This window comes from Rhipicephalus sanguineus, chromosome 4 (assembly GCF_013339695.2).
Source record: "Rhipicephalus sanguineus isolate Rsan-2018 chromosome 4, BIME_Rsan_1.4, whole genome shotgun sequence".
Lineage (NCBI taxonomy): Eukaryota > Metazoa > Arthropoda > Arachnida > Ixodida > Ixodidae > Rhipicephalus > Rhipicephalus sanguineus.
Window position 1 is genome coordinate 51296723 of NC_051179.1, and position 20411 is coordinate 51317133.

Consider the following 20411-nt stretch of genomic DNA (forward strand, 5'->3'; position numbering starts at 1 on the left):
GGTATGTTAGCTCGGACAACGGTGAATCTTTAATTGCTTCAGGCTAAGTTTTGTGATAAATTATAAGTAGGTCATTTTTTGTTTTCTTTGAATTTCCTGCTGACCTCGGCATTACATTGACTTCATTCTAATACCACCCGACACTTGGCCAATACCCAACAGCGGGTATGCAGGATCACTGAATAAAAACGAGACACTGAAACGAGACACTGGTGTAATTGTGTTTATTGTCCAAAAATACTATCATACATGTGGCTGAGTGAAAGCGCAAGGTAAAAACAGTGTAAAAATGCTTATGGACAAGGTTAGTTCATTGATCACTGGGTAGACGCACGACTAAAAAAAAATGCAGATCTTTGATCTGGCAGGAATTGAGCTAAAGGAGTCGTGCTGAAGACTTGCGGCTCACTTACGACATAGATGAACACACTGCTGAAGCTGCTGAGCGGTATAGCGCACGCAACTACCTAGGTTAGCTCTAGGCCATTAGCACACAAATAACAATGCGGCTACTTCACAACATGTACAGTACTTGCGGATTGAAACATGAAAATTTAGGGCTACGTAACACACATAGTTTCATTTGCAGCATCTACAGTTCGTGTCATATTGGTGTAACTTTGACTTGAACACTTACATCAGAGCCTACATTCGCAGCCGGGTTCGCAGCAACGTAACGCGGTTATCGCGAGCAATTGCTCATAGCAGTTGTTATACTACAAAGAAAAACGACGTTGCATTTCAATATGCGAGTACTGTACCTCTTTTGAGACCGAAATGGAAAAAAAAGGATCACATTATGTTACACCAGCTTGCATCAGCAGCCTGAGTGTTCTCTTGATACAGCATCAGTTGTCTTTCTGGGCTGTGGCTGCTTTTGTTCGACTCATTTTCATCCTCCTGAGGATGCTCTGCCAATGCCTCGAGGAACAGTACGGGAAATTCGCTGCGAAACGGAAAAAAAAAATTGTTAGTCAACATTTGTGTAGCGTGTGCGTTCAACAACACGCAAAACCTAGTGGAAATGATAGCATGTTTGTTCATTTTTTTTCGTGTCCACAGCAATGCGATTGGGTGGGACTAAATGAACATGTTGCTAACAAGACTGCTGTTCCCATCGTCACAGTGCATTGTTGTTTTAGTGGTAAAAGCTAGTATCTAAAAGGGCTTCTTCAGACAGCAAGAGTGTAATTTTACGATGAAGTAGTTAATTAAGATGCAAGAGCATTTATATGTTAGTAGCAATACTGCACAAACAAGTCGCATGGACAGATAAGGGACTAAAATGCTTCCTTAACTATAGCACAGATTGTAATCCAGCCTCAAGGGTTGATGAGCGAAACTGTTGACTTTGTATGTCAACGATGACTTTTAAGGGTGTGTGAATATTCGAGTTTCGAATTCGAATCGAATAGTTCCTAATTGAATAATTCGATTCAAATGGCTAGTATTCGAAGATTCGAATAATTCGTCAGGACGTATATCTAAAACGCGACGAAGGCCAATGGCGCAACTTGGTTAGGGCAGGGCGGCTAAAACTAATGCTAACGTCGCCGCTCGTTAAACTTTCACTGACATCCTGGTTCAAAAGCGAGCGCATGTTGATCTTAAAGGAGATTATCTCATTTCCGTACGTAGAAGAAAAATGAATGAGAAAACGGTCAAGTCCTTCACAACCTCGCTCCTGAAACAAAGGCACGGACTTCTTGCATAGTTCGGTCGCATATGCCGCAAACGCCGTGAAATGACCTGAATTTGGCCTGCAAAACCCTCGGGGATTGACTTTGCATGTAAAAATTTTTTCACACTCTGGCAGTCGCCACTGCCGCACCGCACAACTAGTTCAGAAACTCCCATCGTTCCGCCGTGCAGTTAAAAAACTGCTGTGAACGGGCGCCCGAAGACTTTTGAGCCCGGAGCACTCATGGCGATGAAGCACAACATTACCATTGTCAGATGAGCCTTATTGCTCAACCATGGGGAAAGAAAACTAGCTACCGTACCCCCCTCTGTTAGGAGGTGAGGAGTGATGCTGCTGACTGGAATGGCGGCTCTTCTATCAACATGCCAGCACAGCCATAAAAGCTGAAACAAAAGCCACTCCCAAACAATTGCGTAATGAAATCAGCATGTCGTAGCGTCCCTTATTTTTCCTTTGTCTTGCTGTAATTGGCGATACACATTTCGTGTAAACATACTATTCGATATTTGATTCGATATTCAATATTTTGGCCATTATTCGGCACTATTCGATTCGAGATTAAATTTCACTATTCGCACACCCCTAATGACTTTCAGCAATGCTACCCCACAGGAGTGCACGTTGTTGTGGGCCACATAGTCCAATTAATTAGTGACATCTTTTTTACTTGTAATTTGTAACGGTAAAATGTATAGCAGTATTTATCACATCATAGAAAGTTTATTATGATGTATGGCACTGCCTCAGTGTGATAAGGCATACTGGTAATACACAACTAATGAAATCGACAGAGAATTAAGCCAAGGAAAGCCTAGAGGGACAGTATTTGTGGTTTTCTTAAATTTAGTCTAATGATTCTCGCTTAATTTGAAAGAATTTAAAGTGGATGAAAAATCACCCTTTCCTTCAGTGGAATCTGAACCCACAGCCTTCGAATTACGCGCCGATGCTCTATCATTTGCACTACAACGGACGGCGCTCCCTCGTCCACTTTTAGATGCGAAAGCATCTTATGCTCGGGGCAGTGTCCGTTCTGCGGCATCTGCTCCCATACTGCGCATGCACCAACTCTCCCCCCTCTCCTTGCGTGAGCATGAGGAGGTGGCGTGAGCGCTGCCTTCGCTTCGTTTCTCCTCTCCCGTTTCTCTCTCTCCGCCACAGCTGTGCGCTCCAATATAATGCGGCGTGCGCTCGCTCCCGTTACACTCTCTTTTGCAACGGTGCTATGGACGCTCACGAAGCTGAACGTAAACGGCAACGCCGGCAAGCGTTGCACTCTCCTTCGCAACAGCGCTATGGACGCTCGCGAAGCTGAACGTAAACGGCAATGCTGGCAAGCGTTGCACTCTCCTTCGCAACAGCGCTATGGACGCTCGCGAAGCTGAACGTAAACGGCAATGCTGGCAAGCGTTGCACTCTCCTTCGCAACAGCGCTATGGACACTCGCGAAGCTGAACGTAAACGGCAACGCCGGCAAGTGTTGCACTATCCTTCGCAACAGCGCTATGGACGCTCGCGAAGCTGAACGTAAACGGCAATGCTGGCAAGCGTTGCACTCTCCTTCGCAACAGCGCTATGGACACTCGCGAAGCTGAACGTAAACGGCAATGCTGGCAAGCGTTGCACTCTCCTTCGCAACAGCGCTATGGACACTCGCGAAGCTGAACGTAAACGGCAACGCCGGCAAGCGTTGCACTATCCTTCGCAACGGCGCTATGGACGCTTGCGAAGCTGAACGTAAATGGCAACGCCGGCAAGCGAATCTCGAAGCTGCAAGGGCTGCGAAAGCGCACGTTTGCTGTGCTTCCGTCATTCTCTCTCTGTGCAACGGTGTGTGAAACGCCATGAACAACATCAACGTCGGCGCTAGTTGCAGCGGCAGCGCCACCGCCGCGGAGCAGAAGAAGGCTCGGGAAGCCGAACATAAACGTCAGAGTTGGCAAGCGGTAATTCAAACACCTCGACAACCACCATCTCATAAGTCACATAAGAGAAACGGAAACTCGGTGCACACCCCCCGCGACGCTTTCGCATGCCACCATGGATGCCCATAGGGGGAGATGATGTGTAATTTTTAGAGCTGTGCGAATAGCAAAATTTTGGGTGCGAAGCGAATTCGAATAATAAAGATTGAGTGCGAATCGAATCGAATAATTTCGAATAATTTTCGTATATTTATCAAACATTTTTCGAATAATTCGAAGTGAAATTACAGAAAAAGTTGCAGAGAATCCCTAAGTACGTTCTTATGAGATCGCAACATGAAAGTGTTTCTTTTCGCTAGGTTGATGAAGCGCTGGTGGGGTCATATTTCATAGTTGTCTTTCTTATCAAGAATGAGGCAATGTAGAGGCCGAATTGTATTTATGTACATGATTTGGTGCAACCAAAGTGTTCCCAACAACACTTTATACGTGATAGGCAGAGACGCCATTTCCTCAGCCTCTCCTTCTCTTTCAACTGCTGTGGAAGGCCAACTGATGTGGCGGACAAAGGTGTGCTCCCTTCAAGTCCGGAGTTCCAAATCTGCCTCGTAGACGTCGATATATAAGAACATCTGAAATTTTGGATGCTAAAAAGCTTCGGCGTCCGATTTTTCGGACTTCCTGCCCAAATTTCAGGTCCAAAACAGCATTAATTGAGCCCCCAACTCTGCCACATCTTTCATCTCCATATTGGAACGAGCTGCCTTTCAAGCGGAGCTTGAAAGGCAGCTTTGCCGCAATACGGGGGCGTGATGAGGTGAAGCATATTGAAAATCTAGGGACCACTTCCAAACGGACGTTGACTGTCTCTTGGCTAAGTTCGACCGTAACGGACCTTGAAAGGCAGCTTTGCCGCAATACGGGGGTGTGAGGAGGTGAAGCATATTGAAAATCTAGGGACCACTTTCAATCAGACGTTGACTGTCTCTTGCCTAAGTTCGACCGTAACGGAGCTTGAAAGGCAGCTTTGCCGCAATACGGGGGTGTGAGGAGGTGAAGCATATTGAAACTCTAGGGACCACTTTCAATTGGATGTTGACTGTCTCTTGCCTAAGTTCGACCGTAAAGGAGCTTGAAAGGCAGCTTTGCCGCAATACGAGAGTGTAATGAGGTGAAGCATATTGAAAATCTGAAGGGGTCACTTTCAACCGGATGTTGACTGCATTTAAATCTTTGGGAAGTTCGAATAGTTCGAATAGTAAAATTTCAGTGCGAATCGAATCGAATAGCAAACACTATTCGAAAAATATTCGAAATTTCGAATATTCGCACACCCCTAGTAATTTTTTTTGTAGGGTATTTATGTGTGCTTAATACCTGGGAGTGTAAGCCAGCGCCTTTCGTATCCCAGGCGCTGAGTGTGGAACACTCTTTTTTGCCAGAGGGCATCACGGGGCACGTGATCTCCGCACGAGGTGGCGGCTGACCAATAAACCCTTGCATGCTACCTAAGGTATCACGTCTGCTGGAACGAAGCCCACACTATGAAAGTACAAAAGAAGGGGAATTGTCCAAGGGGCTCATTTTCTGTATTATAGACATTACTCTACAGTTCATAAATAACAAATTATGTCCGCTATGCTTTCCTTGGCTTAATTCTCTGTCAGTTTCATTAGTCGTGTATAACATAGAAAATGAGCCCCTCGGACAATTCCCCTACTTTCGTAAGGCATTACTGCAAAGCAAACATGTCTCAGCATCTTTGGCACACCCGGTGGGGGCTTAACCAGTCTTGACAATGCAAGTTTTATTTCCCATATGAAAGAACTGTATAGGGTTTGCTTCATGGGAAACAAATAACTGTACTTGCCCATTATTTTCGTGAGGTGCCCAGTCCCAGACAGCAAGCGCTGTGCCTCCCGTCACGATTCTCAGAATTTTCCTCTCCACGATGTCAAATGCTAGGGCGATGACTTTGCCCTGCCCGCTACACTTCAGCGTGCCAACATAGGCACCGCCAGGAAGGGTCCGCACTAGATCGCAAAGGAAATGTGCATCAGTTAACGTCAACACACACACACACACACACACACACACACACACACACACACACACACACACACACACACACACGCACGCACGCACACGCACACGCGCGCACACACACACACACACACACACACACACACACACACACACATATATATATATATAGACAACATTTATAATTTCATGAAAGCTCATTTGGACTTGTGCTCACCTCACTTCTACTAAGTCTGCCTCACTTTCATTCAGACTCGACGAAATTCTGCTAAGCCAGACTTACTCAGACGCACCAAAATCCCGCTCAGCCTTACTTACTTGGATTCATACTCTCAAGAAATATACTCAACTGGGCTTACTTGGACTAGGACTCTCTGAGTCCGGTTCAGCCACTGACTCGACTCATGGGTCTGTCTATATCTGAGTAAGTTTGAGACAACGCATAAGTAACGTTACTGACCTGTGGTTACAGTACAACATCGCTTCCATCGACATGACTGCTGCTAATCTGACCTTTGAATGCAATGAGCACTTTTTGGGAACCTCTCACATACATAGTAATGCAAGTTGTATACCAGCTTGGGCCACTGGGTTACATGCCCAGACAGACAACTTCGGCACTGTGGATGTACAGTAATCCCTCGTTATAACGAAGTCAGCGGGATGGTGAAAAAAAATCGTTATAAACGGTATTTCGATACAAGCGACCACTCAAGAAAAGCTAAAGCAGTCGAGCTTTAATTGCACTACAACTGCTAGGAAGTCAAAACACAATATATTCACGGAAGCAAAACTTTATTCAGGGGCAAAAAAAAAACAAACACTGAATAACACAATCACGTGGCCCAATCACACAGCGCACCCCATGGAATGCTACGGCGCAAGTCAGCCCGCAGTCTTTTGGCCACTTTTCGGCATCCAAGGATTTTCTGGCGTCGCAAAGCACCAGAAAAACTATTTTTGTGTAGATTCTATCACAAGGGACACCATCGATGCAATTACGACCGAGGTTAACAGTTTGGACACACTGCACCATGGAATTCGACAGCTCCTGTTCGCTCCACAGTCTGTAGACAGCTGAGAGCACTCGGCACTCGCTTGGTACCCGTTACTAGGCGGTCATCGGTCGTGGGTTTGGTACTTTTGTGGCCTGTTCTGTGCCTGCATGAGTCTAGTTTGCCGGTGTCATTAATTTGACATTGCATGCGTAAAAGGGATGCCTCCGCTTGCCACTTCGTTCTAAGCGGGTCAAACTTTTCGTGCGCTTCGAGTAATGCAGCTTTATATACATGCGTTTGGGTTGGGACTGGAACAAATTTTGAATAAAGCGATTTCGTTATAACAAGGGATCACCGTACTGGTATACACCTATTACTGTTCCATCCCCAAGAATGGATGCGCCGACCTGACACAATGGTCTGTACCCAATACTACTATATTGAAACGATAGCATCGCATCCATTATAGATAAACACCTCTAATGTTGATCAAGGCTGCTTCATGGAAAGGTCGTTGCAACGAAGTTGCAGTTGAGATACTAGGTGTAGTGGCGGTTGCTACAGTATTTCAACTAGGGTGCAGTGAGATTGGCACTTCATGTGTATGTGGATGTGCCCACAAGGTCTTGTGATTGATGGATGGTGTGATGAGGATATGGCATGGGAATATGGTAGTAATCATCATCATAATCACAACATTAAGAATGCCACAAGTTATACTATCCCCATTGTAAGAAAGACAGTTAATTGCACTAACGTCACTAATCATCTCAAGGAAATGGGAGCATCGCCAGTTTTTCATGTGTATAAGGCACAACAATGTGGCTAATTTTAGCATGCCATACTAATCATGTAACATAAAAGACAGAACTTTCCTTGCCATGTCTTAACAGTGAGAAACAAGGTTTGCTTACTGTTCACTGTGCTGTTTCCAGTATACCTGTCATACGATGTTGACAGGAGAAGGCTGTCCTTGACATAAACTGCTTTTGCAAACCCATGGTCATGAGGGTGGTTTTTCAGGTAGTCAACCCTCCCTGTTGAAGAAGAAAGAAAAAATTGGCACATCACTATATTTACTTAGTGACAAAATAAACCAGCAAATAGTAGATCTTTCACAAATCACATCAATCACTATTCTCTAAGCTTAGTCTGTCCATGTGCATAGTACGTCCAATGCTTTGATCCTCATTTAATTGCTTCACTAAAATATCGCTATGCTATAGTTAACAGCATAGCGATATTGGTGACAAAAGTGACCAAAGTGAATAGGTGACAAAAGTTTGCATCTCAAGGCTGTATTGCTGGCAGCGAGAAATCCAAGTGGAGGCTTTCTGACAATATTTCTCGCAAAAGTCCAAGTTGCCGCACCCAATTACCACCCCTGGTATTCTTGCGCTGTGATAGTTTTCTCAATCCATGCCTTGGATGTTACGCCGTATTACCGTATAAAAAATGGTCACTAGTTTATTTCTTAATGCACACACCGAGCTAAGCACAAGGCAAAGTCAATAGGACATCTTTCTTGTGTTATCTCCTGAAACCTACCTGGCCTCAAAGAAGCCTTGAAACAAAGCGTTCAGACCAAATAGAGACATTCAACTGAAGGCCAGCATTGAGCAGCCTAGTCGGCAAGAGATGAAGGCCATCAGTAAGTCCACTCTTGCTCGATGAACAGGAAAACAACTGGCGAAGGTAGCACAGAAGTGCATGTAGCTCCTTCCTTGATTAATTTAATAATATACATTCGGAAATGACTAGATGTACTGTGAGTATGAGGACGTCCAGATTTATTCACCACGGTCCTGCCAACTCATTGCACAGAATGGTGCAACCTGATAGTGAAGTCACCTTTCAAAATCTGTGGGATTGTGTTATAACAAAAATAATTTCTTAAAGATGAATCAAACATTACATGGACAGACAAAAAAAAAACTAGCATAGTGGAGGAGCGCTGGTGTGCTATAACATAACATGTATCCAGGAAGGACATGAGCGAAGGTGACGTCTTGTGACCATGCATACGGTTACTTTTAATGCACAAAAATAAACACCGCTAATAGTTTATGCCGAGGGATCATTGAAACATAGATACTCTCATTGGAACAAAATGTTTTCCTTTTATAATGCATTTACTAACGAACAAAACATCACGCTGTCACAAAATGCGGTGCTGTATTGCACGATGCATACAAAGCATTGTGGGGCATGTCTGTGCCTTACTATAGCATCAACTCTCGAAAACTCACCTGTGGCCCAGTCTATGACTTTAACGTTGGCACTGTCCCTGCCCATAAATATCTTGGAGCCATCCACTGCCACACAGTGTACGTGGCAGCTTTCAGCTGCGACGGCATCATGCACTTGTACTGCGCACAGCTCGTTCGACAGCCACTGCCACACCTTCAGGCTTCCGTCGGAGGAGGCCGAGAAAACGGTGTCCGTCCAGTCGACCTGGCAAGTGAAGAGAGAAGTGAATAAAAAGGACGATGTCCGCAATTTCGCCCAAAGCCAAAAATGGACGAGTGACGGGTTGTGCAATTCCAGAGAACTATCATTCTGAATCGTTCTCTTGCCATTCCCTTCGTTTCACATTATAGCACAACAGCACTCTGAGTAGCAAGTTCAAAAGATGTATATCTAGCAACACATAATCTTTAGGGGTCTGATGATTGGTCTCCACTTTTTCGGCTATGACAAGCGCACTTCATCATCTTTGTCATGGGTATTTTTGCCACATCTCGAGTGGCTCGTAACAAATCGGCTGTCAAACGCTGCTTCTCCTTTCACAAGACACTTAGATGGCGGTAGCTGCTCTATTGCTTGCACTTTCACCAAGTTTTTTTGATGTTAAAACGTTGTGGGTGATCCTTGTTAATGGTATCCTTTTATTCAAGTAAGATTTCTTGCATTAAATGACAAAAAGTAGCCGTTTTGCCTAAAAAGCGAAGCTCTGATAACAGCAGCAACGTACTAGGCAATCACACAAAGTAAGCTTCTCACTTTTATCAGCTGTACGAATTTCAATCTCAACATTCATTGAAAAACTAAACTAACAAGTATGGTGCCACGCATGCGCAGGCAGACACGAATGTATCTTAATTGAGGACCGTAAGCTACCGCTGCCACAACACTGTTGTGATGAAAAGCGCAGGCAGATGGAAGTGAATGCTGCGTGCTGCTTCTTTCTTTAACCCCTTAACTGCTTTGGACGAGCAGAGCTCGTCCTGCCCAAACTGTCCCCAAACTGCTTTGGACGAGCAGAGCTCGTCCTAACGGAATAGGTACTCCCCTCTAGCGTTCTAGACAAGAGGCGCTCTTCTACAGCTTAGATTGCATGTAATCCACCAGATGACAGCATTTACTTGGCAATTTATTTTTCTCCAGCGGAAAGAGCGCGGTTTTTGTATGAAAAGATGGCTTGCGGTGGTGGTCACCCATAATAACTGGCTCGTCAACACGAAAAAGAGGCTTTTCATTTTTCTCATCTTCTTCGAGTGATGATCATTCGGATACAGATGTTTATCTTGCGTCCGGAAGTGGAGACAGCGAAGGCAATGAATTGAGCATCTCCTCCGGTGATGATGAAAAGAGCTCGGAAGCGAACATCGCGAGTGCTTGCCAGTGGATCCTGCTTGATCTGGACAATCCTCCTGGGAAGCCTCCTCGCTTTCCATTCTTGGCGATTCCAGGCAAGACTTTCAACCTGTCATTGCCAGATGACATTATGGAATATATTCAGCAGTTTCTTCAAATGTGCTTCGTTTTCTCTCGGAAGCGAGGAGAAAACGGGGAAAAAATGAGCAAGGATACTCGATCTTGGTGCACGAGCTGCAACAGGCCCCCTTGCGTTATTCCGTGTTTTGATTTGACTAAGTATGTGGTATAAATAATTTTTTCAACATCGACAAGCTGCTTTTTAGTACAATCAGATTTGAAATCATCAATAAAAAAAATAGGCACTTTTGGTTGGGAAATTTTCAAAAAAATAAAGCACTTAAGGGGTTAATGCATCTACAAAATGTGTGTTTACACAACCTCCAACACTAGGCACGCAGGAGGACAGTGCGCACGAACCTCCCAGCCATCTTGGCTCACTCAGTCTTTGCACTAGCCACAGATTAGCTCAAACGTAGGGCTGCTCTGGCTTTGTCATTTGTGAAGGCGGAACTGTGACCAAGGACAAAGTGAGAAAAGGAAAAAAAAAACTGCAATAGAATCGTTACATTATCCCAGCACAAATGTCGATGGTAGCCTCATCCCACTTGCACCACAAGAACAGGCAAGATAGCCAGCCAAGATACAGGGAGTAGCACAATTTTTTTTCCGGCATAAAAGTCTGCGAGACTTATTTTGAAATGCAGCCAATTGCTCCAATTAGAGCTGTGGCATTTTGAACAACGAAAATTTTTGTTCGCATTAATTACGTACCTGTATGGACACAATTACACCGTCATGACCTATGACAGAACTAAGAGGAGCCCCTTTTGCCATGTCCCACACTTCCAGCTTGCCGCCTTCTGCAAAAGAAAATGAGGATTCAGATGGACCGAATTGAAGATTGAATGAGCTGAAAATGAACACTGAAATGAACATGCTTCTTGGGAAAAAAAAAAGCATTCGCGGCAGTGTTTGACAAACCTGTGCCGACTACAATGTGGCAGTCGTCGGTGATTACTGCAAGAGCTGTAATGGCATTGTAGGTGTACATCGATTTGAGCAGCTTCCCTGCAAGAATGATGCATTTATGTAGTGCCAGAACCACTGTGAATAGCATTTGCAGCTGCTAAAAATGTGTTCGAAAGCATGCAAGTGTGCTAGTATAGTACTTCGCCAATTGAAAACGCAAAAATTTAGGGCTAAGTAATGCATATACTTTCGTTTCCAATGCCTACAGTTCGCGTCATGTCACCGTAATTTTGACTCGAACACGTACATCAGAGCAAAAACATATAAATAGAAAAGTACAGTGCCAACTGCATGTCACTTGAATTGACAAGAAGCGATCTACCAACTCGCCCAAATGTCTACGCTTCTAGAACATGGAAATGCTGGCTTCAGAACAAGACGCCTTATTTTTTTTCAAACACCTGTTCATAACTTCCAATCAAGCAAAAGTTAATGACCACCCTGTTTCACGTTGCAAATTCATGAGCCAGCTCAAGAAAACGTACCTTCAAGAGCAAGCCACATATTGAGGCAGGCGTCGGAGGAACCACTAACAGCCAGCCGATATGTTGGTGGACGTCCCATTCGGTAGCACAGCGACTCTGTCTGTTCAGAGGACAGGAGGAGGACGGCATTGACAGATGCTGTGTGTCCACGCAGACTGCAGAGTTCTCTGCCGGCTTGCACGCTCCACACTCTTAGCGTGGTGTCGTCGCTGAAAGAAATGTCTGAGGTGAGTTCTCGGGTTTCAATGGCAAGGACACGCAACGAGAGAATGAAATAATGGAGATCAGGTTGTGTGACGTTGCAGAACAAAGTGATCTAGTTGAACAGGGAATGCCGCTGGAACCAACATTTCAACAAGATGACTTGCCTTTGTTAGGGCAGCAACATTGCCTGTTCAACGACTTCTTACTCTGTTCTACAGACTCACACCACCCGTTTTCACTGTTTCAGCGATGTCCTACGTTAACAGAGACTGTAGTTGTAGCTGGACAGAGGTGTGCTGTTACCAAAACTTTACAACTGAAAGCTCCATGCGTATGGAGTCATCTTCAGATTCACACATGCAGTTATGGAATTTTTAAAAATAAAAGCAGAATTTGTTGAATAAAATGCTTTAAATAACAGGAAGATCTGAAAAAGGCTGCTACAAGTGATCATTCAATTTGCCCTCACACTATGGTCTGCTAGCCTCCTGGTTAGCTCAGATGGTAGGGTGACCGCGCCGAAACGGCGTTGGTCCCGGGTTCAAATCCCAGACCAGGATGGAATATTTCTTTGACAGCTGAGAAGCTTTCTTTATGAGAAATCCATATGGATTCCCTTTGTAGCTTCATGCTACAAATAAATGGATAATATTTCCCTTTCACGAACCTTCCTCCATCTTACTTTTCCTCCATTTCCATTACCTCTTCTCCATTATCCCCATTACCTGTTCCTCCATCTTGCAGGCTTGACCAGAAGTATTTGCCATATTCTTATTACTGTTTTGGAAGCGCAAAAGGTTTGCCTATAGTCAGATACAACCTAATAAGTCCGGAAAGGCCCCACCCAGACGACCAAAGCGTGGCAGCTGATCGCCTCCACGACCACAGAAATAGTCCTGCTCATGCAGTTGGCAATATTGTCCGTAGACGAGGTCGCCGGCTGTCCAGGCTCATGACGTCAGTCTACGGTGCACACCCACCAGTGCAAGCTTGTGGGCGTCCAGCCTTTGAGGAGGAAATTCCACAGACTTCTAAAGTTGTATCCGACCATAGCTATAAGAGACGTCTGAGAGACTAACCTTGCAGACACGAACGAGATTCTGGTCGACGGCGACTGAGCGCACAGTGTCATTGTGGCCCAGTAGCAGCGTGCATTTGAACTTTGCCTTCTTGAGCCTCTTGTAATGCAAAAGCCACTGCTCGGATGGAGAGCTGGCGGGCACAGTCGGCATTGATGCTGTGATGAGTGGACGCACATAAGCTGCAGAAAGGAAGAAACGGCAAGTCGAGCAGGATTATAATCAGTACAGTAAAAACTTAATTACCTAAGTAAAATTACAGGCAGTGCTAGTACTGCCCGGAAGGCTCACAGCTATTAACATTATTGGCTGCTCTATGAAGCAAGCAAGTTGTGTGCAATATGGTAAGAAGGCTGGTAGTTATTAGAAGTACTACCTTTTCTTTCTGTGAAATGAGCACATGACCACATGAATCTGATGTTAATTTGTAATGAACTCCAGAGGTCCCGATGTGGTATGCTAGCTGTATTTTATAACGAAACTGAGCACTAAGTAACTCCAAATGAAATGGTGCAACGCAGATGAGTTGGTCGCAGCACACCCACCCGCTGTGGATGTGTTCTGGGCTCTCCGCACAGCGAAACATTTGCCTTCCTGAACTACGGAGCTCAGTCGTTGGATTATGATCACATATATGCAAGGGGGACACCTGCCCACCGAAAAGCCACCGACAACAGCATGCTGTTACAACCGAGGAGTAACATAACACACTTAATCTAGGCATCCCCCTGGAAGCACCGAAAGAGTTGCATTTTATTTACTTATTTAAATGTCTTTTTTGTCGCTCTCAATGATGGCTTTAGAGAGGCGTTGAACACTAATATCTTAATACCAATCATAATTGTTGGGGCTTATGTCCCAAAACCATGATATGACCACGAGATACACCAAAGTCGAGGGCTCCGAAAATTTTGACTATCTGGTGTTAAATTTTCTCAACGAAACAATGTACTCTTTAAACATTAGCAATTGAATAGCTTCACACAATGCAGGATATAATCGAACGGCGAAAAAATTTAGGCATTTAATAAACATCAAAGCCTAACAATGGCACTGTTGGACGATCTCACACCTTTAAAATTTTATGTTCAAGATACTTTATACTACAGAAAGCACTACTTCCATAATAACAGGCACTGCCTACATTTCAATTTTCCAACTAAAACTATGGCTACATGTAATACTGCTTTATTTCTTATACATTTGATTTCCTTCGTTAGTGTCAAATGACCGCATGAGACACGGGACTTCTGACTGCCCAATTTTTAATGATCACAGAAAGATCATCAATCATCTTATTACTAAGGGTGTGCGAATATTCGAAATTTCGAATATTTTTCGAATAGGGTTTAGTATTCGATTCGATTCGCACTGGAATTTTACTATTCGAACTTCCCAAAAACAAATACAGTCAACGTCCGATTGAAAGTGGCCCCTTCACATTTTCAATAATCTTCACCTCATTACACTCTCGTATTGCGGCAAAGCTGCCTTTCAAGTTCCGTTACGGTCGAACTTTGCCAAGACACAGTCAACGTTCAATTGTAAGTGGTCCCTCGATTTTCAATATGCTTCACCTCATTACACCCCGGCATTGCGGCAAAGCTGCCTTTCAAGCTCTGCTACGGTCGCAAATTTATTAACTCAAGAAAACGCTGGTTCCAACATGGAGATGAAAGATGTGGCAGAGGTGGGGGCTCAGTTAATGCTGTTTTGGACCTCAAACTTGGGTAGGAAGTCCGAAAAATCGGAAGCCGAAGCTTTTTAGCGTCCAAAATTTCAGATGTTCTTATATGTCGACGTCTACGAGGCAGATTTGGAACTCCGGACTTGAAGGGAGCACACCCTTGTCTGCCACATCAGTTGGGCTTCCACAGAAGTTGAAAGCGGAGGAGGGGCTGAGGAAATGGCATCCTTGCCTATCACATGTAAAGTGTTGTTGGCAACACTTTGGTTGAACCAAATCATGTACATAAATATAAGTCGGCCTCTACATTGCCTCATTCTTGATAAGACAACTATGAAACACCACCCCGCCAGTGCTTCATCAACCTAGCGAAAAGAAACACTTTCATGATGCTACCTCATAGAACATGCTTAGGAATCCTCTCCAACATTTTTTTCTGCAATTTCGCTTCGAAGTATTAGAAAAATATTCTAGAAATATTCTGAGAATATTAGAAAAATATTCGATTCGATTCGCACTCACACTTCAATATTCGAATTCGCTTCGCATCCAAAATTTTGCTATTCGCACAGCTCTACTTATTACGTGAATACCTCACATTTACATATAGCATTTCCCAAAGTCTGTTACTGGAGACCGCGGTGTTCAACAAGGTATGGAACTAGAATACGAGCCCATTATGTTCCAACTTATTTCAATGTGCTACACCCCAGCATTTTTCGCATAAAACAAAATACAAATTAAAGAAACTGCTACGGCGTATCTGTCGATAACTGTAATGCACGTCATGTCTGGTGTTATTTCATATGTACTCATTTGCAAGCATGCTACTGAACAATCATCTAGTGTGGTTTAAGAAACGTTCGCTGTATTTCTGTTTTTTGTTCACTCTCAATTTCTGTAATTGTTATATATTGCTAATAACTATCGCATGTATGCCCTGTTGCTTCTAATGTGCACGTTGTTTTTTGCCCTATCATCGCTTTTATGCCATGTTATACAACCTTGTAACGCGTTCAGTTTGTTTCGCTGTCTGCCAGGCTCTGCCACTCAAGCCACCAATTGGCTTTGGCAGGCCTAGCCACATGTACTGCTTTATTCGAAGAAATAAAAAGCATTATTATTATTATTATATTATTATTATTATTATTATTATTATTATTATTATTATTATTATTATTATTATTATTATTATTATGAAAGTGCAAGGGACAACAACAGGTCAAGCACTCTTGTAAACACTGGTCAGGTTGTCTCTTAGGACTAATGTGAATAGGAAAACATTACGGATGAACGACGTACGTGGTGAAGATGGTTCGCTGCAGGACTCCACTGTTCTTGAAACAAGTCGTTTCTTGTGACGACTCCTGCTCTTTCTGTGCTTAGCTGGAAAGTAGGAATGGCTGGTGAAGCACCAGAAGCAGCACTAAAGAACCAAAGGCAGCCTTGATGTTTTCATAATTAACATGTCATGACATCCTTGGATCAATAATTATTCCAGTTGTTGCAGCACGAGCAGATAATGACATATGAAGGAATTGACGGCAGAACTAGTACATCTCCACTAATACAGTAGAACCCCGCTGTTACGTTCCTCACTGCTGCGTTTTCCCGGCTGTTACACGTTCCGCCGGTCCCGGCATAGCTCCCATAGAATACAATGTATTGGGAACCCCGCTGTACGTCTCTAACTGTCGGGACCGTTCCCGTATGATACGTAGCGAAGTGCGCTCGGAGCGACCACGCGACTACCGAAGAGAGCAGCCATGGTGCATTTCACGCAGCTGGCCTGGTTGACCGTAATATAGCCGCATGAGAGGCGCAAGCAACAGGATCTTTCAATTGATGCAAACAAAGCATGGCCTTCGAGATTATATTGCAAAGATGGCGTCTATGACGTAATTGCTCCGCCCGCAGCAAGGCCTTCGAGATTGGCATTACTATTGACAAAAGCATAGCCCTTGAGATTGTTTTGCACAAACATGGCGTCTATGACGTAAATGCTTTGCGAAAGCAAGGCCTTCGAGATTGGCATTTACCTTCTCTGCCATCGCGTTGGCGTACATTCATCATCATCGTTATTTGTCGGAGGACGGGAGGAGTTCGAGCTGGTTGGAGCTCGCATGGTCGTGCGCGCGGTTCGCGGGTTCGACTCGCCGCGCTGGTCGTGATTGCGTGTGCTTAGTTCTTTCATGCCTACAGCTGTTGGTGTTAAAAAAAATCAGATACGTTGATTACATTTCTGTGGATGAGGCCGTCCCCAGCTCCGCGTTTCTATCCATCGACTAGATCGCGGCTGAGCGCGCCAATTTTCGTGCTGCTCGTAAGCAGTGAAATAAAATTCTGTACCACTAAATATTTTGTCGTTTTTCCTGTTTTTCGGCTCTTACGTTTCCCGTCTCTTACGTTTATTTCTTACGGTCCCTTCAAAAACGTATGAGTGGGGTTCTACTGTACATTGACTTCACGAAAGAAAACTCCCCTTTAGGTCAGATATCCAGTGCAGGGAAACACTAGGCATTTGTTATCAGTATGCTATCACTATAGCGCAATTACAATGAAAAAAAATAAAGAGAGATAAAGAAAAGAGCATGTCGGGTGTGCAAGTGATAGCCCAGCCAGTAAACAGCCTTGATCTTTTGTACTTTTTCTTCATCCTCGTTTATGTATGGTCCAGTAAGGATGCAATGATACCAACTTCTTGTCTTCGAATCTGGTGATTTTGCTATAAAGCATACGTAGTGAAGAAATTAACGAAAACGGATAGAAAATAAACCTGTGCAGACGTGTGGTATGCAGGTAGTAATACTGCAACAAAGAGTCTGTGCAACTGTTTTCCATTATTTAACAGGTATATAGTCCTTAGGCATGCCACACTCAAGTTTGGCCGCTCAAAATGTTGCCTTGCTACTAACCATTCTCAGACACGATTGCCAATCGTTAAGTCATCTTTACCACTGGGCACTAGGAAAAATGAACATGTTCGTTAATGATGCATCAAGCTGACCTGAGCATCGTTTCCTTCCTTTTGAGCAGGGGGAAGGAGACTCTCGTGAAATCGTCGCTTGGATGTCTTCGGGGTCAGAGGACTCAAAGTCGTCATACGTGTCAAAAAGCTCCGTCCCTTGGACTTCGTTGTATACATTCTGCTGTTCTTCCTTGAAGGCAGTGCTTCTACAATGCAAGTCAAAGGGGAAAGAGAAAAGTAAAAAGAAAGCAATATTGCATTGACGTTCATGTAACGAGTTCACTGCACATTAGTGATGCAAGAATTCGCAACACTTGTGAACGACATCCTTCTGACAAAGATTCGAATTCGACAACATATACTACATGCCACATATCATACAGTTCTCGTTCTCAGCCCAACATTATTGTATCGTCATTTTCACATTATTTGTTTGTTTGATCAACGGGGTTTGTTTAATGTATGAAAGCGACAATGGAGCTGTGAAAGACATCATGGTGAAGGGGTTCAGATTAATTTTGACTACCTGAGGTTCTTTAACGTGCACCAAAATTTAAGTACATTGGCATTCTTTCAATATGTCTCTCCAAAATATGGGCATGGTGGCTATGTATTGAACCTGCGACCACGCAGGCGGCAGCAGAATGTCACAGCAAAAAGCCTTGGCGCCGGGTCGTCATGTTATGAGAATGTATCTGAACTGAAACAATGAAGACATAATCAACCTCTTTCAAGACAGAGGAAATTTAAGAGCCTGACCATCTTTCACTCTATATCCCGTTGCTACTTTTTCCACCATATAATACCAACAGTATTTTTCTAGCATGTCATATTTCACATTACGTTGGTCATGAACATATGGTTCAACCTTTTTGGAAGAAAACGAAAATAAATATTTCAGTGTTCAATCCTTGTAGTACTATGAATGTCAAACTGGATCTCATTATCATGGAATGTAACAACAAAAAAGAGGTACAACCTCTTCTTGATTGGTGTTGGCAACCTTTTTTCGGTGAATGTGATATTCCCTAACACTTGCTATTGTCCATACCTTGTTATTGTCCATATTTTTCAAATGTATTTCGTATTAGCTGAATAAAGAGAAAGTTCTTGCAAATTAAGACACTTGTTCAAAGCATCCCATCAAGATAGCAAAATAATGAGAAAATACGTGAACAGTTGCTCGAAAGATAACGTGTAAAACATTGGAAGGTAGGTGGCGTTAGAGCCAGCTATCCCAGCGTCATGAAACTAACTGAACTAACATGAAATTAACAAACAAATAAGAAAAAAAAAAACAAAATCACTATGCACACATACAACACAAGCACGATGTACCTCCTATGTTTTGCACAATGTTTTACATTGCGCATTACAAGACAGGTAGCTGTACCTCAATTTAGATTCCTCTGCTCTAATTAATAAATTTGAATAAAAAATGAAAAAAAAAAAGAAAGCATTCAACGTTCTAATGCCAGTATGCATACCTGGATAGGCTGTCAGATGTGCTCCTACTTCCACTGGCCGCATTCGACGCATCCGTCTGAGATGCAGATGTTTCTTCAACACCGGTCATGTTTATGCATCAGGATTGCATATGCTGCTCTTTCAAGATCATTCCTTTCCTTGATTCATAGTTTTTCTGAGCAACAACCAATTTGAGATTGTCAAATAATGACGAGTTCACAGATTATGCACTAACGTGCAGTGAGAATGAAACATTTTGTGGTCCCTGGGAATACACACGCCAAAAAGGGGGTACACACTGCATGAATCGGTACATGTATTAAACTGAAATAGAAACAAAAACAGTGGTCTGTTGATGGGACTTTCACAATATGAATACTTTTACGCTTTAACAAAGTATTTCAGCTCAGGGGTTTTTGATATAGTGGGGAAAAATGAAGAGAAGAGAGACCTTTTTCAGTTGGTACTCTAGCAGATCGTAAAAAATTTTAATTTAACGAAAATTGACAATTATTTAACTGCTTTAGCATAATTGTGATTGACAAAAAATTAAGGAAATAAGTCAAAAGAATGAATTCTCTCACGACACTCATTTCAAGCCAAAAACTGGTGCTGATAACTGCCCATCTTTAATTAAAAATTTTTAATATTTACATTACAATGGCACAACGTTATCAGATCGCTCGTTTTAACGTTCTAAACTCGTACAACGAAGCGCACTTCTTAGTTTTCATAATAACAAAAGCTGATTGACGTTATTTGGTGATTTTCGGTGTATTAACTTCAAACTATAAATACACTGTCATCCTCGTGAAATACATACGGAGACCGAAACATAAAAATCTAATTAAAATATTTTAAGCTTTTCGTAAATGGAACAGAGCTTCGAATGTACAGCCATATTTTTTCCTACTTTATTTGTAAAGAAAGCATTTCTGGATCAAGAAGTGACGGGATGATCGGGACAAGGCATATTTTGCTGTTGTCACATGGGCACTTCCGATAGCGACTGAATTTGCCGACGGCGATCAAGAAACTTGATCGTTATCGTGCTCGACCACGACCGAAATTGCATCGCGTGCGCGATTGCAGAACAAGGAAACACAAGACGCAGAAATAAAATATACCTATTGACGGCAGTGCACATCTTTTCTTTTTCTTGCG

The 20411-nt window shown here is 43.3% G+C and overlaps 1 protein-coding gene across 1 annotated transcript; it reads right to left on the reverse strand.

Annotated features, from left to right (window-relative positions):
• Nucleotides 1-185: 185 nt before the first annotated feature.
• LOC119389974 (uncharacterized) lies at nucleotides 186-19425 on the reverse strand. Its single transcript, XM_049414603.1, has 11 exons — nucleotides 19268-19425; nucleotides 17820-17986; nucleotides 16115-16198; nucleotides 13137-13307; nucleotides 11843-12064; nucleotides 11310-11396; nucleotides 11100-11188; nucleotides 8918-9122; nucleotides 7583-7705; nucleotides 5498-5660; nucleotides 186-946 (listed from the first exon to the last, which is right to left on the reverse strand). The coding sequence occupies exons 1-11, from the start codon at nucleotides 19354-19356 to the stop codon at nucleotides 793-795; spliced, it is 1554 nt and encodes a 517-aa protein (XP_049270560.1). The 5' UTR covers nucleotides 19357-19425; the 3' UTR covers nucleotides 186-792.
• Nucleotides 19426-20411: the final 986 nt, after the last annotated feature.

Bases quoted from the DNA above. Each gene is read 5' to 3' on its own strand.
- LOC119389974 (XM_049414603.1), bottom strand. From the start codon at position 19,356: ATGACCGGTGTTGAAGAAACATCTGCATCTCAGACGGATGCGTCGAAT. The intron at 11,397-11,842 runs GTACGTTTTCTT...TCATTCTTGCAG, and splicing joins TATGTGGCTTGCTCTTGAAG to GGAAGCTGCTCAAATCGATG. The intron at 947-5,497 runs GCAAGTACAGTT...TCCGTTTCGCAG, and splicing joins GCACCTCACGAAAATAATGG to CGAATTTCCCGTACTGTTCC.